This window comes from Cynocephalus volans, chromosome 3 (assembly GCF_027409185.1).
Source record: "Cynocephalus volans isolate mCynVol1 chromosome 3, mCynVol1.pri, whole genome shotgun sequence".
NCBI classification, from domain to species: Eukaryota; Metazoa; Chordata; class Mammalia; order Dermoptera; family Cynocephalidae; genus Cynocephalus; species Cynocephalus volans.
The window spans coordinates 72,126,465-72,151,586 of NC_084462.1; the positions used below are offsets into that span (position 1 = coordinate 72,126,465).

At 47.0% G+C, this 25,122-nt stretch overlaps 1 protein-coding gene across 5 annotated transcripts in view; it reads right to left on the reverse strand.

The window, feature by feature from the left end:
• Positions 1-4,585: 4,585 nt before the first annotated feature.
• MAP2K5 (mitogen-activated protein kinase kinase 5) overlaps positions 4,586-25,122 on the reverse strand; it is a 239,060-nt gene continuing 218,523 nt past the window's right edge. For 3 of the 5 annotated variants that reach the window (XM_063088827.1, XM_063088824.1, XM_063088823.1), the window contains 2 exons: positions 5,306-5,441; positions 4,586-5,058 (listed from right to left, as the gene is read on the reverse strand). In XM_063088827.1, coding sequence (XP_062944897.1) covers positions 5,030-5,058; positions 5,306-5,441 — 165 coding nt within the window. In that variant the 3' untranslated portion in view covers positions 4,586-5,029. The remainder of the gene's footprint in view (positions 5,059-5,305; positions 5,442-25,122) is intronic. The other 2 variants (XM_063088826.1, XM_063088825.1) reach the window with 1 other exon arrangement.

The following is a 25,122-nucleotide window of genomic DNA, read 5'->3' on the forward strand; positions in this document are numbered from 1 at the left end:
GGCTGCCCAGAACTGTTTCCAGCTGCATGAAGTGAAAATACTCAAGTCCCTCAGTGTTGAAGGTGGGACCTGGTCCAGGTCATCTTGGGGGTCCACCTAGCCCCAAGAATGGAGTCAGGACACTGCCTGGCTGCCGCAAGCTGTCAGTGCTGGCTTCCTCCTCGCCGTCCTGCTCCCACTGCTCCATGCACTTCTGCAGGCCTGCCTGGCACTGCCTCCCTCCCCTCCCAGGACATGGGCGTGTCCTCCCATCCTCCCTCCACACCCTTCTTTCTCACTGGCATCTGTGTGACTGAGCACACAGGCTCCTATTCTAATAGGGACCTGCCTTAGCTAAAGGATGATGCTCCTGTGGGAAATCTGGGCAGTGGTCAATGGGGAGGGAAGACATCTTTGAGGCAGCATCGTGGCTCTCTCTGTGTGGAAGCAGATGTCCACCCCCTTCTGACCACCCCCGAGTGATGGAGAGAGTCTGGGGGAGCTGCCAGCCTGTGGCATCATCCGGAGGCTTCACTCTGAGGTTATACTCTGCCTTCAGCCCTGAGTGTGAGGAGATCTGTAAGCATGTGCCTCCCCAAAAGATGTGGGTCTATTCAGCTCAAGCACAGGCTCCCCGTGCTCGGCCTTCAGGCAGGGCACCCTCAGCTTCCCTCAGCCAGGCTATACTATTCAGCCCGATTTGCACTGGCCTGACGACCCCCAACTGGGCTGGGCCTCAGGTTGGGGGTTCTTGGTAACACAGCTTTGGACCACAAGGCCTGTATATAACCACACCTGGGGAACAAGGGTGCAACCTTCCCTCCCTCTATCCCCATTGCCTTCTTGGAAGATCTCCAAAGCCCTGGGATGCTGTATCCTGTGTTTCCCACATGGGAAAACCAAAGGCAAAATCAGGAAGAGAGGCACCCATGTCTCAGTATGACCTGGAGTCCCCATAAGGACCCTCCTAACTTAGAAACGCTCCCTTCCAGGTTTCTCTGAAGGTCTGAGAGGCCTGAGGCTGCATCCAATGGCCTTTGTGTCCAGGAAGCTCTGGTTAGAAGGTGAGTGAGTGGCACTGAAGATTGGAGCAAGAGACTAGAGCAGGACAGTGACAAGCCCTGGGGCTGGGGTGGGGGCTGTCCTAAGGGCCTCAGGTCTGAGGCGCCCATCCCTCCGTCCCTCCCTACGGCCCTCCTATGCCTCAGAGCACCTTCTCCGTGCTGATCCTGGGCCGGGTCCTGGGGATAGAGTTGAGTCAGACTCATCCCTGCCCTTGAGGGGTTCACAGTCCATACCCAGAGAAGGGAATGAAGAAACTGCTCAGAGGAGGTGCCATTTGAGAGGGGCCCACCTGAAAGGAAGAGCAGGAATTAGCCAGGTGGACAGGGTGAGGGTGGGAGTGGAGAGGCATTCTCCAGGCAGAGGGAAGAGCTCCTTCCTGCCCCGCTGTTCTGGGTCTCAGAACCTCTCTCCCATGACCTCTGAGGGCAAGGGCACCAGGGATCCATGAACCCTAAAGCTGTAAACAAAACTGCGTGTGAGCACGCAGGTAGTGCACTTTATTCTGGGGATGCTCACAAGGGTCTTTGGTCCCAAATGGTGAGAACGTGCTCTGGAACATCAGGGCTGGGAGGAGCTACAGGACTCAGGGAGACCAATCCCTGCATTGACAAATGAGGAAACTGAGGCTCAGGTAGGAGGCAAGCTTTGTCTGAGGTCACCCTGGAAGCTGGTCTCCAGGGCCAGGGCCTCAACATTCCACCTACAGCAGTGTTTCTCAGTGCCATTGGGGGACCCTCTGCACCTGTATCCCTGGGGAACTGGCTGAAGAGTAGATCCCTGGGCCCTACTCCCAAGATACTGATAGGCCATCTTTGCACCCCAGAGATTAGGAACCTCTGTGCTAGAGGGTGGGGTGTGTGTGCGCACACGTGCATGTGTATGTGCTCGTGTGTGTGGAGCTGACTTCTGGAGCCATGGTTAAGAGTGGGGCTCTGAGTGCCACACAGTGCTTTGCTACTCACTAATTGGGTGACCTCTCTGTGCTTCAGTCTCCCCATCTGTAAAATGGGCATAATAATAATAATACCCCCTACCTAACTCACGGGATTGTGTCGGAGATTCAACGAGTTGATAGAGTAAACCCTAAGCACAGTGCCTGGCATGGGATGCTTGCTCAATTTTCCTGCCTTCCCTGACTTGGGATTTGGCGATGACAGGCTTGCTGGTTGTGTCTTCTCAAAACGGTGATAAGCTTTAAGTCTGGGTGGTGGCCGGTTCATGTTCTGGGGTACAGGCCCGTCTGGAGAGCCCCCAAACTGTCCCCACTCCCTGAGCACCTCTTCCTGGGAAAGTCCACACATGTGCTGCCTGCAGCTCTACCTGCCCTGAGCACTGGCCCAGGAAGCCCAGTCTTCATAACCTGGGCCTCATCCAATTCTGTGACCTTCCTAGCCCCGGGGAAATGACAGGTGCTCAGTGAGACGGATGCTCTGCTCGAGGCCCAGGGGCAGCTGGGAGGCCTGTACCTTGAAAGGTGTTACCATAAATATGATGACCTCGACTCTGGCCTGGAAAACTGAATGACACCTCACACAAGGGTGGCCTTTTCATGCAGCACTGGACTGAGTATGGGCTGGGAATCATAGCTCCACCACTCCGGCCAGTCAGCTAACAAACATTTACTGTGTATCTACCAGGTCAGGCTCTGTTCTTGACACTGGGGATATGGTGTGAAAAAAACAGACCTGAATCTCTGCCTTTGTGGAGCTTCCATTCTAACAGAGGATGGGGAAGGTAGGAGACAGAAGATAAAATAAGTAAAACAAGTGGTTTGTCACCCTGTTACAAATGCAATGCAGGAAACTGGTGCAGGCGAGGGAGCATGAGTTCTGGGAGCAGGAGCGGGAGGGCTGCAGTTTTAGATAGAGTGGTTAGGGAGGTCTCAGTGAGATGCCATCTGAGCTAAGGTCTGCAGGGTGTAGAAGTATGCCATGTGCACCCACGGGGGAAGGGTGCTCCAGGCACCAAGTGCAAAGGCCTACGTTAGTTGGCACAGTACTAGCTGCCAGTAACATATAAAACCCAAACGTAACAGTTTTGTCCTAGATCATTTAAGAGTCTGTTGCAGGTGTTCCTGGGGGGTGGCATGTTCCTCCATGTGGTGATTCAGGGATTCAAGTTCCTTCCACTTGTGGCTCAGCTTTCCCCACCTTCCACCACAGTCTTTTTTTTTTTTTTAATTTAGAAGGAGGATGGAGAAAGGGGTAATAGACAAGACACATCTGCATCTTGAACTTCTTCACCATCTGCTCTTTTTCCACTTAGAACTAGTCACGTGGCCCGTTAAATGCACCAGCTCTGCACTGGTGGGGAGTGTGAACCTCTGGTGGTAGTTGTCTGTGTGGCCGAGGTGGGAGTGTGCTGGATGGGCAAGGAGCAGCAAGGAGGCCATCTGGCTGAAGTAAAGGGAGAGTAGGGGTGGGGGACGATAGGAGTTGAAGTCAGAGTTAATGGGGCAGACTGTATAGGGTCACACAGGCCATTGTTGGGCCTTTGGCCTGTCCTCTAAGGTAACTCCAGAGGGTTCTCAGCAGGGGAGGGACAGATCCTCTTTCTGTTTTAACAGGCTCCCCACTGCTGCTGTGCGGAGAGTTGAGGGCAGGGGCAGCAGTGGGAGCACGAGCCTGGCAGGAGCTGCAGCAGTGGTACAGGCCAGAGACCATGGAGGCTAGGCCCAGCATGGGAAGTGGTGGAGCCAGTGTACTCTGAAGGCAAAGACTACAGGACTTCCTGGCGGGCTGGGTGTGGAGTGTGGGGTGTGAGGGAAAAAAAGAGTCAGGGCTGGGTCCCAGCATGTGGCTCAAGCACTGGGAGGATGAAGATGCCAGTTACTGAGACAGGAAAGCGGTGGGAGGAGATCCTGGATGTGCATGGGGGGCTCAGGATTTTGCTTTTGAACACGCTGAGATGTCACTTAGACCTCCGAGTGGACACTTGAGCCTCTGGCAGCCTCAGTTCCTCACCTGTAAAATGGGGGCAGCCACACTTACCTGGAAGGTGGTGGAGAGGATCACCCAAGGTGAGAGAGGTTTGGGGGTGGGGGTCTAGGGCAGTGGGAGGCAGCTTTCAGTGCTGAGGAAGCAGTGGCAAGGCTTGGGGCTGGTGGGTAGAAGGGCCTCTCAGAATCGCCCGGGGCCTTTTTCCAACTCTTGGTCTCCTGCTCCCTCCTTGCCACCGCAGGTCAGATGAGTGTGTTAGAGCTGGTGTTGCTGCTGGGACTGTGGCCTCACATGTGTGGGGGCAAACTCCAGTCCAGTAAGGGGCCCACGAAGGGGCCTGAGATCTGGACTCTAGTCCTGGCTTGACTACTCCTTGCCATGGAACTTGGTTCGAGTATCTCTGTGTCTTGGTTTCTCATCTGTCAAATGGGCTAGGCTGCAGGCCTTGTCACAGAGCTGTGGGGAGCACTCGGGGCACTTGTGGTACCTGGGCACAGGTGGCAGGCACTGTCACGCACATCCCTGCCCAGGTGGAGACCCCTGCCTGCCCCAGCCCTGGGTTGGGGACAGATTCACCGCACAATACAACTCTCATGGGGGAGGCAGTCACAAAGCAGTAATACTTTTATTCCCATCAGTGATGCTGACAGGGCCTGACCCTTTAAACAGAAATGATAGGAAAACAGAACGGGGGCAGGGGCCACAAAAGCCTCCATTCTCACTGCCCCGCCCCTTTCCCCCAATGCCGGAGTCAGTGCTTCCAGACCGGAGGGGGTGAGGGATTGCCCATCAGGGGCTGGCCACCCTTGCAGGTCCCTAGGCAAGGCCATCTGCCGCTGAATCAAAGGCAGGAGCAGGGAAGCCTGGGCCAGCAAAGCTCTTCTGGTGCAGGTAGCAAACGCAGAGATGGGCAACAGGGGGCCATTCCCTTTGGTGAGCAGTCCTGGGCTTGCAGCATCCCGCTGAGGCCTCATGGGGGCCCCTGCTGACTCCGACGCTCCTCCAGCGTCCTGCACACCCACATGGACACCACGGTGGCATTTCCGTCATTGAACTGCATGATGAACGGGTGGCCCTGTGGGAAAGAGGAGTAGGCTGTGAAAGGCATTCCCCAGACTTTGCACATAGTTACACTTTCCAAGGCCCATTCTCAGCTTGGATCGGATTTCTTTTTCCCAGTAACCCTGTGAGATCAGGAGGGCAGCTGTCATCCTATTTCACAGCTGAGATAACCGAGGCCAAGACAGAGCAGTGGCATACCCCTAGTCAGCTGGCAGAGCCAGCACCAGCCATCTGCAGCATTCATGGGCACACCTCTGTACCTCTTCCTGCAGCTCCAGCAAGCCCAACAGCGCCATCAGGGCGAGGCCTGAGAACTCCATTCTGCCTGCCCTTCCTCAGCCCAGTCACAGCCAAGTAGCTCTTCGGCCAAGGCTTGGCACCTTGCTGGGACAGCAGCTGCCCAGAGACCAAAGAATCATCTTGTCAGGGCTATGTCAATCCCTTTTAGCTTTCTCCTTTGTCTACATCTCTCCTGTAGATAAATCACAATCTGCAATTGGAGGGAAGGCAAAACGTGTCAGGGGAAGGAAGAGGGGGAGGAATATGCTGGTATGTGCAGATCACTCTGGTTCCTGGTGAGGAGTGTGGGGTTGGGGCTGGACTGTGGAGGGCTGGTACTGTCTCTGCATGGCCTGTCTCTGGTGCTGACCTACTTAGCCCACAGGCAGGCCAGGTTATATATAGCCATTCCCCTCCTCTACTGTCCTGAGGCACCAAGATTTACACTCACAATCTTACGGCCTCCGGGTAGTTCTCAGGGAAGGTCAGAAAAAAGCAGGGACACTCATAGGGTTGCCCTGGCCACAAGTCAAAGGTGAGGGGAAAACTGAAAAGCATTTCCCCCTCCCTCTCCCAGGTGGCTTCTTGGCTAACGAACCTGCACCTGGTGGCTTCCTCCCTCACCAAAACTTTGTAGCCTACATGGAAAACGGTGAGACTCGGCAGAGAGAATGAGGTAGATGAAGGCCCCCTGCTGCCTCCCCCACCTTCCAGCTGCAGGTTCCCCGCTCCCTTGGCTTTCTGACCCTCTTCTGGGCTCCCCCTCCATCTCCACTGGCCTGGGCTGCTTTCCCAATATACCCCAGCCTTGATCTGCAGCCCTGGGAAACAACCAGCCCCTGGGAAACTGCTCGAAGCTCCACGCGGCCTTGTGATGGGCTCATCACATTCGTTTTCCATCACGGCCAGGAGGGAGGTGGGCCCTGGTGCGCTGACCTCAGTGTCTCTGGACCTCAGCTGTCATGGACCAGGTGGGACAGGGAAAGGAGGCTGCATGGCCACAGGGCAGATCTTAGATGTCTCTGGGGACGGGCAGGAAGAATGCCCAGGCTTCCTCAGCCTGGGCTGACGCTGTGTTCCCTCACCTGGCCTTCCCAATTCAAGTAAGGATGACCACCCCAGGAGCACGCTGCACGGGTCTAGCTCAGAGGCACACAGAACACTGTCAGAGGTGCAGGGAGAGAGGAAACTCATCTTAGAAGGTGTCAAGGCACCCACCCAGGGCAGGGACTCACTGAGGCCCCAGTAGAGGCAGGCCTGGAGCCCAGCCGAGTGCCTCCTGTGATATGCTCATGGCATTCAGTGCGAGTCCTGACCCACCTGCAGGACCCCCAAGGGAGCAGGGGCCATAGGGAAGGGAGTTGGAGGCCAGGAGGGACTCTACCTGGCTTCCATGTTCTCCTACCAGAGTACTTCAAAAAGCGCATGGAAATATGAGCTGAAAAGATAATACAGACCTTCCTGTGAACTTTTTGAAGACCCCTCGTATATGCCCACCCTCCACCTGCTTTCCTAAATTGCTATCTAGGTAGAGGAAATCCCTCCTGAAGTCTTTTTCAGGAGCCCTGGGAGGGGCGACCCAGTGCCCTTCTGAAGAACAAAGGAGAAGCTGTGCTCAGGAGCCAGGCCCTCCCCCTAAGCCCGGGGTACCGCAGTGTCACTTTCCCAGAACGACGGTGACTTTGGGGCCCATATGCTGCATGTCTGTTATCATCTGTTGGGGAGGAAGCAGAGCGGAACCGCAGGAGGGGCGAGTGGAGCTTTCCTCCACGTTACAGGCAGGAGGGCGGATGGTTGCGCTGCAGGGAGGCGCTTTGCCCAAGTGCCCCGGTAGGTAGGTGGGGAGCGGGCGAGGGCACAGGTGGACACCCTGGCTCCTTCCTGCCCTCGTTGGCTGAGAGGCAACTCTGGCTCCTGCGTATCGCTGATGAGGCACGTTGTGTCCTGAAGCTTTACACCACCCTGCAAGGGAGTGACCTGGACACTGGTTTTATTCTCAGCCACTGTTGATTGGTTTTGGGCGGGTGCCTGAGAGGGAGATTTGAGAGGGGGCTCACAGAGGGAGGCAGAGAGAGGAGAGAGAGGACAGACATACAGGGGATACCCCACTGTTTCTAGGCATCCTGGGCTGTGACCTGTGAACCTGGGAGCTGTTGGCAGCCGTGGACCACCATGTGACCAGACACACTGAGAAAGTGGGTCTCTGGGGAGTGAGAGCAGGAAGTGCTGTGCAGAGGGAAGCAGAGTGGGGCAGGAGGGCGTCCGGACAGCACTTGAGACCCTGAGGGCCATTATACCTGGGCCCTGGCAGCACTCTGCCTGCAGAGTCCATGAGGCTCCTCACAGACTGGGGCTGGTTTCTGTTATTTGCAACCAAAGAAGCACTAACTCATGTAGGAGGGTGCTATCATCTCCACTGTACAGACAGGGAAATGGAGGCCACAGGGTCACATTTGATCTTCCTGGGCTCCCAAGTCTCTATAAACCAAACCCACTGCCCTGGGATCTCCCCAAGCAGACCTGGGCCAGGCAGAGGCAGGAGAATGTGTATCCAGGTTGCAGTTACCCCTTTGCCTTACTTCTACCATGGTGATTCAGGCCTGCTTGCCAGAGGTGGAACTGGGGCTGCAGGCTACGAGCCTGTACCATCCCAGATGCTGACCTCTGTCAGCACTGTCCCTTGGACAAAATGGGACAGCCACCAGAGGCCCCCTCTTTCCATCAGTCCTGTTTGGGAAGCAGGGAAATTATACCATCACCCCCATTTGGCAGAAGAGGACACTGAGGCCCAGGGAGGGAAGTGGCTAGGTAAGAGCTGGGACTGAACTTGGGTCTTCTGGTTTCTACTCTGGGGCATTCTCAGGGCTGGCCTGGCTCCCCTGGGACCCTGGTAGGTCTGGTTCTCTTCTTCCTCCCTAGGCTATAACTGACGTCCTCAAGCCCTGTACATGCACAAGGCAGGCAACTCCTCATAAGCTTAATGAGCAAATAAAAACAATCTGATGGACAATTCTGGGGAAAGCATAAAAATCACTGGCCCACCCTGAAGAGCCTGAGTTCCCAGGTGGCTCTGCACAGTCCTGAGCAGAAGCTGGCACAGCCAGATGCCTGGAGATGGATAGAGACTGCACACTGAAAAACGATGTGTGCCAGAGACTTGCCAAAGGCTTGGTCCCAGTGTCCCACTGGCCCCCCATGCTCACTCTGGCGCACATGCAGATATGTGTTTCTACTTTTCAGATGAGGACGCTGACTCGGTGTGAGGAACTTGCCAGGCACATCCAAGCAAGAGGTGGGGCTGGATCCAGAACATGGATCTCCTGACTCCCAATGCTAAGCTCCTGACCTCGGGGCCTCTTGAAGGGTCTCCACGAGACCCATGGCACAGGAATCTGGATGTAAACAGGCCCTGGAAGCCCCACCAGGCTACAAGGAACAACGGAAGCGTAGCACGGCGCATCTTCCTGCTCCTGGGACACCGACATGCTGCTTGTCAAGAGCATCTCCTGCCCAAGGCAACTGCCCCAGCCCTGGACCTGTCTACCTCGAATGTGAGCAGCCACGTCTGCAGAGCTGGGCAGGGAGTGGGCCAGGCGGCGGGTGCCACTCTCATTTCCTGCATTCTCTCAGGGCCAACTGCAACAATTTAACTGGTGAAGGTTGGAGTATCATGGTCCAAAAACCTCACCACAGAAGATGGAGACATAATGAAGGGAAAAGGAGGGGACTGCAAGAGGTAGTATGGGTTCATGAGTGGGACACAGGGAGAGTGAATGAGACGAGCCAACAACAATCAGCACAGCTGGTATCACCCAGTGCCGATACCCCATCCAAGGGGCTGAGGTGCACAACCTGGGGCGTTGGTGAAAACTTATTAACTCATCAAGCTCCTTGATAAGAGGAACTGCGGTTGTTTTGCACACTCCCTCCTCCTAGGCATGGTGTCCAGGTGTCGCTAGAGTTCGACCCTACACCTCTGAACTAACGTCCCTGGTTCTCGCCCACCCCATTCCATTGTGCTCAGATGCCTTCCTGATGGCCTGACATGGGACACTCCGGCGCCTCCCCGTATGGTGGTGGCGGACAAGAGGTTGGTGTGCCTACTGTGCAGGCAGGTACAGGGGCCTGGACTCCTAGTCCAGTGCTCATTCAGTGACACCTCACTGTCTGCCCTTAGTGGGGCTCAGAGTTTCTTCCTAAATAGGAATTTACCTATTTGGGGTTCCCATACTTTCTTCTCTTCGTGTAACTTCCTGAAGAACATCACGCATTTGAATCACTTAATGAGTTGCTGGTGTGGCTGCAGGGCCTGGTGCGATGGCTGGCATGTAGTAGGCCCTCCTTAATGCCAGTGGCATGAAAAAGTGATCCGTGTACTCTGTCCGTCTGCATCTCTTCACCAAGCACTTGTGTGTCCAGCCACTGGCTGAGTGCCTCGTGCTGTGCTCGGCCCTAGTGAACCCTCCCAGCACCCCCATTCTATAGACAGAGGAAACTGAGGCTCCAGGAAACTTGATGATATGGGGCAAGGTCACAGAGAAAGTGACAGAGTTAAGGATTAAACCAGGATGCTCTCCCACACTGCGTGCCCTCCTACTGGTGCACCCTGTGGTCAGGGACAGGGAGTTTTCTATTTCTACTTAAAAAAAAAAGTTTAAAAAAACTTTTTTTTGAGTTCCTTATACATTATGGGCACTCAACACCTAATTTTTAACTGATAAACTGAAATTAGGGTGGAAAAATGCATACTTATGTCCTCCTTGTTCAGATTCACGTTGTGTCAGGCACTTCTAATCATTTAATACTCTGCAATTCTATTAAGCATTAATATTACCCCCATTTTACAGATGAGGAAACTGAAGCACAGAAAGATTAAGGAACTTGTCCCAGGCCACAGAGATTGCACACGGGCATTGTGTCGCCAGGGCCGGAGGATGGACGGTACTGCCTCTGCAGGGTGGTCTATCTGATAACCCAGCTTCCCTGGCTCTCCATTCTTTCTCTGTGGGTCTAGACTCCAGAGAAGACAGGAAAAATGAGGCCCGTGGCCTTGAAGAAATTCCCCAGGGCTATAGAGACCAGACCCTGGAGGTTAGGGCAGAAAGAATAACGAGAAACAGAACAACCAGTAGCAGATGGCACCCCAAGCCTAAGACCTACCTCTATGGAGCCTTTCTTCATGTCTCCTCCCAACAGATGCCACCTCTCCCACCACAGAACTGCCCACACACCTTCTTGTTACCCTCCCCATGACACACACTTGTTCTGCACTGTGCTGTCGTCATTTGAGCCCATTTTAGCCTAACCCTAGACTGGAAGCCACTTGAGGGCAGGACAGTGCTAATCACACAGCACCCCCAGGAAAGTCAGCTGTACTGACTGCTAAGTTGTGTGCTTCCTCAGGAGCCTGATGCTCAGCCTGAGAAGCACCACAAATTGGGATGGTGGGGACAGGTCTAGGGAGAAGGCTCTTATAGGCCCAGGCTACCCTAGGACTTCTCCCAGGGCGAGCCCCAGGCACCTCATCTCCCACCAAGGATGCCACATGGGAGAGGATGCCTGGCACCTATGGACCTGTTTAAGCAGGTAAGCCTGGCCCGGGCCAGGCCCTGTACCTGTCCTAGCCAAGTACACAACTAGTAACAAGTCCAATAAACTGCTCAAGTGTCAGCAGGGGCAGCCCTGTAATTAGGTGGGTGCCTGTAAAAGGCCATTTGAGAGGCTGGAGGGGCCCCCAAATGCCAGCCCACTGCCCATCACTTCACCCTTCCTTGCTGGACCTGTGAGCCCTGCTATGCATCTCCCTTAAGGATTCCAGCCCTCTTGGCAGGGCCTTAAGCCTTTGGTCCCTTCTCAGCAATAACAGAGGGGGTGTTAGGATGGATGGAACCACAGAGACTAGTGGAGCCATAGGGTATGAGGTGTGTTGGGGGTTCTACAAATGTTTGATTCAAATTTTTAACTACATTTTTAAAAACCTGTTTTTAAAAGACAACATATATACTCATCTATGTTCAATTCAGAGTGTTACAATGAATACTGGTGATCTGTTACCTTGCATTATGATGTTATTTTTTTACAGCTCTTGGAGGAAGGTTAGTCCGCTTATTAGACCTGTGCATATTACTCAACTTATGTGTGAGCTGACAAGTAGGAGGGCTGTTGCAGTGCACTGGTCACTTGCAAAAGCTCAGGGCTGTGATGTTCACTGAGACTGTGTATATGCAAAACTGTGCAGGTACACTGCCGAGCCCGATCCCGGTGGTCAGCCACGTGATGCGAGGCAAGATGTGCAGTGGATCAAGGCTGCTCTGAGTTTCTGAGCAGGTGTCAGTCCCTGTCATCTTTGAGTACCTCTGGTCTGACCTACATATTTACCATAAGCTATTCACATGCACAGTTGGTAGTTACTGTCAGTGACTAGACTTTGAAATAAAGCTTTTCTGCTATTCCTTTTCCAAGTGTCTACATCTGTACCGGGTGCCTAAACTGAGACGGGAACCGGGGAGTCAGGATCTCCTTGACACTGAGCTGAGACCATACATGGAATACACTGAATGCTGATGTAGATATGACTGTGACTGTCTCCTGTGACCCCTAGTCTCAGTTTTGTGTCCTTCAAAAGGAGTCTCATGGATGACTTTGTAAAGAAGTGTCTGCAATGAATACCAACACATTCATGCTAAAAACCACTCTTTTTAATATTAATATTGAGGTCCTGCATTAATTCTACAAACAGAAAGTGTTCCTCTGTCAAAGTTTTAAAACTACCAATCTAATCCCTACTTACCCAGAAGAAAATTTCAGATTAGAGAAGATAAATAATTTATGGAAGGATGCACAGATGTTCAACGTCTGCTAAACTGCCGACAACTGGCAGGGCAGTGGGCACCCTTGTAATATTAATTACATGAGATAATAAATCATAATCATGCCTGGGGGGTGGCTCTCCCTTCCAGGCAGGGCATGCCCGGGCTAATCCACAGGGGCAGTCGGGGAAGGAGGTGGCTGAGGCACCATGATAAAGACCCTCCCCTTGGCCCTGAGTGGGGTAGCAAAACCTTCTCCTGGCTGGTTGTGAAGGTGTGGAAGACCACCAGTGCCTCACCCACAAGAGACCATACTACAAGGGGAGCCTCCTTCCCCTGGTGTCCTCATTCTATGTTCTGTTGTTAGAATGATCCTGACCCTCTGCCCAGGGAGGGGAGCTCTGGCCTGCCCTCTCATGGTAAGCGTCCAGGCAGGCTCTGGAGCTGAGGGGAAGCCTGCAGCTGTCCACCTCTGACTGGGCTCAGTGGGCAGGTTCTTAGCAAGACCACTGGGGCCACCCATGTAAGCACATCCTTCAATCCAGACTTTTACAGAAGTCAGCTGCTTCTCTCTCCCCGTCATTTCCGGGTCTTATTTCTCAGCTGGTTTTGAACACAGGGAAGCTGTTTGCTGAACTCCTCACCCCAACTGAGTACCACCTGCTCTCTCTTCCTCCCGGAGAGAGATGTAAGGACCAAATGAGATTGCCTGACACACGGTGCTCCACAGACACACCCTGGGCAGAGTGAGAGTGGCTGTTACTCCTCCCCATAGGACGCAGGCCGCTGGGTTCTGCTATTGGGGGTGCGGCAGTGGGTGAGGGCACAAGCCTTACATCTGTACAGCAGGTGTGGAGTCTGCCTGTCCACCCAGCCCAGCTTACCTAGGCAAATGCCACGGCTGCAGAGCTTTCCAATGCAAGACATTTGTTCTGAGAATGTGCTTTCTCAGCCTCCAGTTTCTAAAGCTTTTTCATGGCTGGGGTGGGAGTTCCCTTTCAGCCCTTCATTTTCTTTTAAGACCTCACAAATGGTTTGCAGCTATGACATGTCATTTCAATCAACCTTCCCAAGTTTATTCTTCACAATTGCTACAAAAATAGTTTTCTCCCAAATATTCAATTATTAGCAGTAAATTGCTTACCTCTAGTCATCCTAGACAGTACACAGGCATCTATGGGGGTCAAGGAGCTCTCTACCTTTCATCTGAGCAGATCTATGTGTTTCTATGCAGAGTAATTGGCCAGAAAATGGCCTGTTGGGAGAACAGATGTTTCCAGAGGTCTCTGTGAGTTGTTCTAGGGCCTGTGCTTACAGAGCAGCCACAGGACCTGTGTAGTGTGGTGTGGGGAGGGGCCCAGGATGACTCCAGCAGGCCCTGGGTAAACACTCAGCACGCCGACATTCATGAGTTTGTGTCCAAGGGAACTAACCCACGTGAATGGCAGAACAATGTTGCTGGAGAGCTGTTTAAGGAGAGCTACGGGGCTGCCTGGCAGGGGCCTCAGATAGGACTGGCCAGGGTCAGTAACCCTGCTGGCTCCCCAAACAGTCTTGGGCTGGGAAGATGCCCAGAGGAGTCAGGATGAGAGGGTGCCAGAAGGACAGTGGGAGTCTTGCTCCAGATAATGCTGAGGCCTCGTGTCTGAGAGGCTGAATCTGTAGCATGTCCAATGTTTATCTCTTGGGTAATGTGGTGATGGAAGTTTAAAGACACAGTGCTCAGAAGCATGGATTCTTTCCTGCCCTTTTTTAAAAATCCTCTTGAGTTTTGATATTTAAGTTCTGAGATCTTGGCTGTGTGCGTATGTGGGGGGGGATGTTGAGGGGCATGTGTGGGTTTGGGCGCAAGTGTGCGTGCACAGTGGAAGCTCAGTAGGTTTGCCGAACAAAATAGAATTGAATAATTCTGACAGTGAGAGACTAAGGTAGCCTAAAGGCCCTCCCTCTACAACCCCCCAGCCATGCCAGATAAAACAGAACATCATTTTTAAAAGCATAGCTGAACTCATAAGAAAGAACAAAAATCCACAGGTGTTAAAAATGAAGGGAGAACTGAGAGCCAGAATCGTAAGAATGTGAGAGCAAGTCTTGTGGCCCTCAGGGGAGCTACTCATTCCAGGAATGTGGGACCTGGAAGTGTTAAGACCTAAGAAGAAACAGGAGATGAGGTCCACCTGAGGAACTGAGCCCCTGAACAAAGCTGGGACTATAAAAGGGGTGACCTAGAAAAAGTCTGCCTATCAGCAAAGGGGAAGAGAAGGTGGCTCTGAGGGGAAGTCAACCAAGAAATATAAAAACAAAGCTGAGCCTTATGCAGTTTTGGGGGCCAGTGTACTTCCTCTGTGGTCTGACAACCCCAGGCTGATAAATTAATATGAGTATAACATTGATCTTGATCTTGATCTAGTGATACTATGAAATGCCTCTCAGAAGCAGAAGAAAACCATTCGGGGGCCATACATCTAAAATCTAAGAATTTCCAGAGTAATAAGCCCCACTCAGTATAAGCTTAAAATAAAAACTCTAAAACATGTGAGGAAATTATTGACAATGGACAAGAGTCAGCAAACACATCACACGGGAAGATCAGCACTCTCAGAACTGAGACAACAGAAAAACAATTGGAAAGAAAATGTAAAAAGAAAATGTACATTTGAAAAAATTCAAGACATAAAAGAAGAAACTGAAACGCTAGAGAAGAGCAAGATATAAAAAAGACAACAGTGAGATATGAAAAGAACCAAATACAACTTATAGATATAAAACATATAGTCACTGGAAAAAACAAAACAAACCCTCCATGGATGAGCTAGGCAGAAGACTGGATATAGCTGAGGAGAGATAATAAGCTGGAAGAACAGCCTGAGAAAATTACCCAGAGCAAAGTAGATAGAGAAAAAAAAAATTTTTTTTTTTAAAATGTGAGAGACAAAGGCCCAGAAGACAGAATAAGAACCTGGACAATAATAGGCGAAGGGCAATATCCAAAGAGACAATAGCTGAAAGTTTTGAGAACCAATGAAAGACATGAATTGTCAGATTCAAAAATCACAATAATTTCCAAGTGGAATAAATATAATAAAATCTAGATCTAGAAAAATTGTACTGAAACTGCAGAATACCAAAGATTAGAGAGAAAGACATATTACTTACAAAGGGTAGCAATCAGGCAGTCAGCAGATCCTCACTAGCAAAAGTAGAAGCCAGAGGACAATGGAGTATCTCCAAGGTCTTAGAGAGAGATTGTCAAACAAAGCTTCTGAACCCAATTAAAAAAACAATCAGGAGTCAGGGCAAAGTAAAGACTGTTTTACCACTCATAGACCCTAAATGATAGCACTCTTAATGTACTTCCAAAAGTAAAAGAAATTTCAGAAGGCAGAAGGATGAAATAGCAATGAGGGACAAAGTAATTGGTAAGCATATGGATAAATTTAAAGAAGCACAAACTATATAAAACCACAACAATAGTAACAACTAATTGTAAAGATCTAAAAACAAGGTGATGGGCTTCCAGTCAAAATGGCGGAATAGACGGTACCCAGCATAACTCTCTCCCATAAACCAACCAATTTACAACTATTAAAAAGCAATGATAGCCAAGTTGGGGCTGCTAGAGATCAGGGGAAGAGGGGAAGAGGAGAAGAGACCTATGGAGTTCACAAAGGCAGGAGAAGCCACGATGAGAAAGAAAGAACCCTCCGACTGTTTCAAGCCCTGGCTGCTTCAAGGCCAGAGCTGCTGAGTGCACGGAGCAGGAGCTGGCAAAAGCCTCAGTTGTGCCCTTCAGATGAAGGTGCTTGGAGGCAGCAGGGGAGAAGAGGGTCTTGGTGGCCCCCAGACCAGCAAGACCACTAATAGGGTTCCTGTGGACCCACACAGGAGCGAGGAGCCAAAACAACTGAAAAAAAGGAGCCATTCAGAGGCCAGTGAGTCATTGCAAGGGTCTGGTATACGGCCTGTCCCATGGAAAGTGTTTGCAGCATGGGCAGTGGGGGAGATGGGCCCACTGGGAGAACGCTGGAGCACAGCAAGGACAACTGGTTTGCCCCTTAATCAGAACAGGACCACTCAGTGGAGACTGGTCAGGAATATAGGACTGTAGGGGGTGCAGTTTGCTGAAAAGACTCAGGCCCAGACTGGAGTTTCTACACAACGCAGGTTTACCAGATCTCATGAGACCTGGGCGTACCTATAAAGTCAACCATTAAAACCTGAGCTGCATGCATCTGATTTATAATAATAGGGGAGGACTTGATCACACCTGTCTCAGTACTGGACAGATCATCTAGGCAACAAACCAACAGAGGATCAGTTAATCTATCAGATGGAGAGAACAAGTCTATGGTTATTAGAGGGGGGAGGGGAAGGAGGGAAGGGAAAGGGGAGAGATTAGATAAGGGGCAAAAAGAATAAGTATGATTTGTAACAGTGAATATGCTAATAATAAATAAATAAGAAAGAATGGGGGTACCAGGGGCTGGGAGAAGGGGAGAACGGGGAGTTATTGTTTAGTGGGTATAGAGTTTCAGTTTGGGAAGATGAAAATGCTTTGGAGACGGATGGTAGTGATGGATGCACAATAATGTGAATGTATTTAATGTCACTGAACTGCACACTTAAAAATGGTTAAAATGGTATTTTTGATGTGTATCTATTTTACCACAATAAAAAAGAAGTTGTGGGTAAAAAACCAAAAAACAAACAAACAAAAAAACCCTGAGCTGCACAAAAAGCCTTCCCTAGGGAATCAGCAGCAAAGCAGCAATTTAGCTCAACCACAGAGCTCAAGTGCTGGTCCCCACAGGAAGTTCCCCCATTTTAGAAGTAAGCAAAGGACAACAAATTAGCTCCTGTGCAGAGTTAAAGTGATGGGAAGAGCAAATGATCCAATACAGAACTGAAAGAAAAAACAGAGTACCCACAACCAGAGACAAAGTCTGATATTAACTAGTAAAGGTCTCACATCACCAAAGAACACCTATAAAACCTAGAAGGACCAGAAGTCCCCTGGGCCACCAAGCCAGGGAGGTGGGAGGGCTGGAGGCCTCAGCCATGCCCCCTGACACCCACAACCAGCCCAGCGATGACCACTGAACTGCCGCAGGCAGTGCCCTGAGATCCTGAGCTGGGGCAGCGGGGGGTGCCACAGGCATCAACCCTGCCTCTCCCTTCTCTTCCTCCCACCCTACTTCCTTCCCCCTTCTCCTCTCCCTCTCACCCCCAACTGCTCCACAACATCACAGAATGTAAAAAAAAATAATAATAATATTAATAAAACTATCTGTTGCTTTTGTAAGTGAGAAATTATAAATCATTAATTTAAAAATGTTACTGTTTACTTAAGTTTTCATTTTATCAGTTTAATATTGGTAATATTTTCTAGGAAATTATTTCCTATAGGTTTTATATTGTTGCATTAGTATTTGGAGGAATGTACATTAAAATTAAAAATAACTTTACACCTACTAGAAGGACAAAAATCTTAAGTATTAATTAATTAAAAGTGTTGCTAGGATTTCAAGTGATAATGATATAGTCCACTGTCATTTTAGAAAGCAGACTGGGAATATTTATTCACTGCAAAAATACAGTATATTTACATCTAAGCAATTATTTCATAGAAACAAATTTGTAAATGTAAGGAAACATACTCAGACACACACATAGAGAAAATTTATTAAAGTCTTGTTTCAAGTTTCAAGAGGCAAAAAAAAAGGTTAAAAAAATTAATAAAAACAAGGTGACAATGAAATCCTGGACCATGATGACGTGGAAGAGGAAAAGAGTGGTCAGAAACTCTCAAAGGCCTTATGTCCGGAGTGGAGACTGTTAGTTGCCTCTCAGTATCCCTTCCTCCTTCTTCCTTTGTGATAGGATCCTGATTTTAGCAGGGAATGCTGTCACCTAGCAAAGCAACGACATTCCCAACCTCCCTTGTGGCTAGTTTTGGCTAATGCCATGTGAGCAGATATGCTGTGTGCCAGTTCCTAGAAATCCTATCTTTAAAAAAAAGGTAAGCCTTTCCATTCCCTTTCCTCTTTCCTGCTGGCTGGAGCTCAAATGCCTCTTGGCTCATAAGATAGAAGGAGCTGCCAAAGCAGTCTGGGCAGCCTACTTCTTGCCTTCTTTTATGAGTGGGAAATACCTCCCTGTCTTTTTAAGCTGCTGTTTGTTTTTGATTATATGCAGTTGAAGCTAATTCCACCTAATATAAAGGTAAGAGTTTGATCCTAACACTGAGTATTGTTTGGAGGAAGGTATACTCAGTGATTAACCTTAAGTTTTGCTAAATTAAGCTAAAAATTTGGGGATAATCAATCATTTAGAGGCTAGAAACAGAATACAATTCCTAAACCAATGAAAAGAATAAAAGGGAAGGAAAAAAACCTTACTCCAATGGAGTGGAGAAAGGAGACAGAAGAAAGAAAGAAACAACTACAATAATCCACTGAACTTTCAAAAGGAGAGAACAGAACTGAGGTGAACAGAGATGGGAAAGGGGGAGGGGAAGGGGAGCTAGTGAGAAACTGGCAAAGGGCCACAAAAAAAAAAGAAAGATGTACTTTTAGATGTTTCATTTCATGAATTCAACAAAATTCTGAACTAGTAATGATGCATTATTGTTTTTTCCATAATTTTTATACCAATGTTTTTGGACCTTTTCTCCAATGTTGGTTTTCATTAATTTTTCATATATGCATTTAAATTTGAATTTCAGCAATGTAGATAAAAGATACACTTTCAGCTGCTTCATTTAAACTAATTTCTGAACTAAAAAAGTCAAAAAAGTATTGTAGACAGAAAGTATAAAATAGAATAGCAGAAAAATTCAAATACATCAATAAATAATAAATGATTAAACCAATCAAGAGAATCTGATGAAATTGAAAGTATCAACAAAATGCAGAGATTAATTTAAAACAAAAAAACCCACAAAGTAAAGGGATAATAAAACACATCCCAGACTAATACTAAGCAAAAGAAGATGGCATAGCTATATTAATACCAGACAAAAATAAAACTTAAAGCAAAACATATTAGAGAGTCATTACATAAAGATAAAAGAGACATGTAAAAATGAAGATGTAATATTTTGACATACGTACCTAACATCTCTGCCTTAAAACATATAATGCAAAAACTAATAGAATTGCAAGAAGAAACAAAGTCACACTAACAGTGGGAGATTTCAACACACTTCTATTAGAAATTGATAGGTAAAGCAGGTAGGAATTAGAATCGCTACAAAATATTTGAGTAAAAAATTAAACTTGATTTAAAGGATGTATATATGACACTGCATTCAATAATTAGAGAACATACATTCTTTTCAAGTAAGGAGGGAATAATGGAAAGGAAAATTGACCATATACTAGGAAGTCTCGACAAATAACAAAGATCTGATGTTAAACAGACTAGGTTCTCTGACCACAGTGCATTAAAATGAGACAAGAATCACAACATAACAAAACATCTCTCAACAGTTGGAAATAAAAAATATTTCTAAATAATTCATGTGTCAAAAAAGAAATCCTAACTGAAATTGGAAATTACTTAGACCTAAATGACAATAGACTACTACATACAAATATTTGTGGGATGCAGCTAAAGCAATACTTAGAAGGCAATTTATATCTTTATAGGCATATATTAGGAAAATAGATAGGAAATTTATAAGCTAAGTGTCCAATTCCCTAAATTATAAAAAGAATAAGTAAATCCTAAGAAAACATCAGGCAGCAAATAATAAAGATAAGAGCACAAAGGAATTAAATAGGAAGATATCATAGAGAAAATTCAATAAAATACTGGTTCTTTGAAAAAGATTAGTAGAGCACACAAACTTTACAAAATTAGTAAAGGGAAGACACAAACACCATTAGGAATGAACAAAGGATACATAACCATGAATCCAACAAAAATTAAGAAACAGTAACAGCATACCATACGGATGATGTGAGGCCAACATATTTGAAAATGCAGAGAAAACTCACAACAGCAGAGGGAGGGAGTTGTGAGACGCTGATGGCGAAGTGGGAAGGATGATCATGATGGTGGCCGGCAAGGTGCCAACGAGCACCCCTGGCAGGCAGGTCATAGGTTTCCAGTCCTGGTATCACACTCTCAATCTCCCAAAGCACATCAGATCCACTGTCTCATCTTACTTCAAGAAGCATCCAACGAAGTAAAGGTTGCTACCCCCCTTAAGATCCATCTTGGTAATAGCTTTTCTAGTTTCTTAACAGAGAGAAACAAACCATTCAGACGAAGACTGAAGCCAAGGTGGAAAATTTTTGATGCTATCAAATCAACAAGAAACAAAGAAGGGAAAAAACTGCTAAAAACATTGAACATAAAAATTTTGGATAAAAAACCTTAAATGAAGCATCTTTTTAACCGTTTTCAGCTAGAATGTCCCAGAGTTATCTGAGACTTACTCAATTCGATGGAATGGGTTGTTGTTATTGGGATGCGGTTCCAGGGAGCTGGCTGTAGCAGCCCCTTTGAAAAATTTTAAATATGAGCATAACAAAGGCCAAAGCCACCAGACACAGGATTGAAAACTGCCAGTTACTCTAGTTTCTGCTATTAGCAACCAATGTTTTCCACTTGAAACTGCCCCCTCCTTTTTTAAAAAAGGAAGTCCACGAAAAGGAAGCAAACCATTTGAAAATTCTGATCATTTTGCATCCCAGCAGCAAATAAAAATCATCAATAGCACCTACTCTTAGCCTTGAGCAATATTTCCTAAAACAAAACAAAAAGAACCTGTGGTACTTAACTATTCTGTTATTGATTTACTGTGGTTTGCAAGGTAATGTTGGAGAAAATTAAATGTACGGAAGCCTGAAATGCGTTTTCTGTGGCACTGAATGGTGTGACCTGTGTTTTCTGAGGTGGTGTCGTTGGTCATGCACAGGATGAATGACTGAGGGAGCACACTTTATCTGGTTACAAATAAGCTGGCTGCTTTCACTGCGGAGCCTTATGAAACCAAAGTCTGTTTTCATTGTTAAGAAAGACAAAGCTATTTAGTTACAAGCTTGCTTCAATTCACCAGAGGACTTTAATTCAATAAAATCCACTACGGATGTATGGAAAGGCTTCTATGTGCCTGGATCTAAATCCGGTTTTTAGAGCCTAAGGACATTCCTTGGCACATTCATGGCTACTTGCTCTCTTCAGAAAATAACAAAACCTCAATAATTTGAAGTCCACCCTAAACACCGATTCAAGAGCAAAATGATCATATTGCTTCAAACTTGGACATTTATATAAAACATCATCAAGTTGTATATTTCCTATTTAGTAAAATGTTTGCAAATCTAGAGGCACTTTAAAATCTATGGGCCACTATAATTTGACACCCTTATCTTAGACTAAGAATCTGGAAGGTAAACTAAAACTTGAATGCTTTATTTTCAGCTAGTCCCTCAAGGATTTATTTAAACCAATTTTCTCACATTTTAGACTTAATTCTAACAAGCTTATGTAAAGAACAAAAGAAGTAGCCAAATACAAGAGGAAGAGGGCAGGGCTATTAGAGGGAGGAACAAGAACAGAAGCAAGAAGTGGCATCTGTTATCAAAACTCATAAAAAAAACAAAAACAAAATCTGTTTTGGGGTCAACCACTGTATGGGCAAATGGCCCCACACATGTTAATGCCAGGAAACCCTGGTACCACAGAACACAGCAAATAGACAACATTCATAAGGATGATCTAAGGAAATTTTTTAAAAGAGCAAAATGCACATAATCTGTTCAAGATAGAGAAGTGTGTAGCATGTTTAAGAAAACCTCTTACTTGTCATTTTTTAAAGTTTTGATTTTACAAAGAATATGCTTCAGTTATCTGAATAGTTTCCTTATATGGAGCAACTCATTCACTGAGGATGCTGGATTAAAGATGTGCTGCCATATGAGTTTTAGAGCGTCAGCATTACATAGAGTGAAAGCTCTCACTTCGCCTGGCTGCCTCTGTGTAAAGTCCACCACGAAGCACCATGTGATGTTACAGGGGCAGACAGGCCTGCTGATGCTCTGAATTCAGTAAAGACATATGGGGCCACTTAGGGCCCAAGTTTATCTTGGCTTCCTTTGCAGAGTTTGATTACTTCTAAGATTTATGGTCAAAGCAGAAGGAAAAAAGAGAAATACCTCACAGAGCAGATTTATAACCTCATCTTGCTTTTTTAATAACATTAGAGATGACATCCTATGACATAATCTTGGAATGACTGCAGGGCAACTCAGAAACTCAGTGGGAAGTTTTATATTTGGGGGTTTGGAACATTTTGTAGTTGCAAGGTCAGGTAGGAAAGGACCAGGGAAATGAGCTGGAGAGACGGTCAGAGAGTGAGTGTCAGCTGGTTTAATTTTCTGTGTCAACTCTAAAAATTAGATAAACAATGACAAACCAGGCTTTTTAAATGAACTTGTCACTTCTGGTTTTCATGATACAGGGTAACATTTTTCAATGTTACCTGAGAGATTTAACCCCTGAGTGGTTTACCCAAGTGTTTGAAAGTCTCCACATCTGAAAACAAAAGGTTTAGTCCAACCCATATACCCCATAAAAGAAAAACTAATTATCCTTGAAATTTAAATACTCTTCTCTTAAATACTCTAACTGTTGAGATTAAACCAATTCATAGGAAGGTATGAATAATTAAGAAGGGTACCAGAGCTATGTGCCTTTGAAAAGAGGATGCTCGCTCCAGCCCAGCTGCAGCTCTGATCTCTCATAGGTGGACTGTCTATGGTGTGAGGGGCTCTGTCTAGGTAGGCGGGTAATAATTTAGTGGTTCCGGAGTCCTGTATATTTCATTCTCTACAACACAGCTTATTCCCCCTAGCTTTGTGAACTTTGTCTTCTGTCAAATAAGAATAGCACCAACCTCACAGGAAGATTGTGTGTGCAAAATTCCTAGCACAGAGGCCGATACAGAGGCAGTTCCATAGTCATGACTATCAATGGTCTAAATTTTGCAGTACTTATTACGCTCCTTTTCTAAGGAAAGCTTTTTAACACCTAACACATGTGAGCACTAAGTACAGCAGACACTGGAACACAGTTCTTTTGAAGTGATCAGCCTATCTTGACAGCTTCACAAGGGTGGGGGGATGGGCAGTAGAGAATTAGGATTCTGATCTCCATGTACTATGGACCCTCACTGCACAGTGGGTAGCCCCTACTCTGAGCCTCAGGCTTAAAGACCCAACATGCTCCCCGTTCAAAACAAGAATGAGAAGACTTCTCCTGGGTTCAGAATTCCAAGTAACTAAAATACAAAATAGAAAAAAGGAATGCCAACTGTTGCACTCATGCACAGCCTACAGACATGACGGCAGTGCCCGCAGACAGCATTTCAAATACAGTTTATTAGTGTGTGATATGAAAAGGGTATTTTTATTGCATGATATAATGCAATGGGACCTTGGGCGCTCTGTGGAAAGACCTCACACTCAGAAGTGTAATGAACCCGTAGTCCTCAAAACATTATACTGTACATTAACCTATCATTAATGGCACATTAGGGCTAGGGGCATTGCACGCTTGCTGGTCAGGGCTCCATCAGGACAGTGTTGAGAAAACCACACAGTCTTCCCAGGCTTAAAACAAATAGAGAAAATAAATATTTCTGATGTCTACAGGCAGCTTTAAAGGAAATTTAATCCCAGCTCTGCCTTGCAATTTTCAAGCTTTTTTTAAGAGAAGAAGGAAGATACACAACCAAAGAGAGAAGAAAATGACCCTCTTGTAGTTTACTCCAGGTACTGGCTATGCAACCTCAACGCTGGCTTGACAAGGTCATGGGCAGCCAGCACCTTTGGTAGCATAAAAGCTGCCCAGAGGACACCAGGGCCTGGATCACAGAATGTAGAGGTAGGAAGGGGCTTTGAAGACTGTGTGTCCACCCCCCTCACTCTCTAGATGGAGAAATCAAGGCTCAAAAAGATGAAGAGACAACACATCTAACAGAAAAGCAGGCAAAGGATGTGAAAAAGAATACAAATGGCCAGTAAACATCTAAAAAAGTGTTTACTCTCATACTTAATTTAAAAAATGCAAATTAAAACAACTAGATACCATTTTACTACTGATCAGATTGGTAAAGATTAAAATCTGATAATTTAGTAACAGAAGAGGTGGGGAAGAACTGGTATTCCCATTTCCAGTACACAAAGATGTATATATATACAGTCACTGTCTTAATAGCAAAAATCTGGAAATAGTCAAAATGTTCTATGACAGGGTCCTGGTTAAATACATGTGGTACATCCATATTACGGAATACCAAGTGGCCATTAAAAAGAATGAGGTAGACCTTTATATGATATGAAAAGATCTCAAAGATATAGTAAGTGAAAAAGCAAGGTGCAGAATAAAAAGAATTAAAGGTTCTAGGATACACAAGCTACTATTAACAATGCTCATTTCTGGAGAGTGGGGCTGACGGCCATGCTGGGGGTGGTTGGGGGGGGGGTTGGTTGGAAGAAGACTAACTTCTTATTATATATTCTTCTGTACTATTTGAATTTTTAAGCATAATTTAAAAATTAGTTTTAGGAAATAAACGATGAGGGCAGCAATAAACATTTCTGGGAGGACCCATTATTTTCCACCTATTATGCTACATGCTTTATGTGCTTCATCTTACTTGGATTTTCACAAAAACAGAAACAGTTAAGTTGGCCGCTATTTCCTTGACATGGGAACTCAAGTTTCATGGGGTGAAATTCTTTGTTCAAGGTGATCCTCCTACCCATCTACCTTCAATAATGAAAGAGTATTTGTAAAATAGAGCAGTTCTTTCCAAACTTAATGCAGCCTATGGCCACCTTCCTGGGGACAGCCTGCCTAACCCAGCAGTGATCCTGGATGGGGTGGGGGGAAGACGACAAAAGGCCGCTAACTTTGGCTGAAGTCAAATCAAATTTCTGGAAACATCTTATGTCCGTATCATAAAAGGAGAGGGC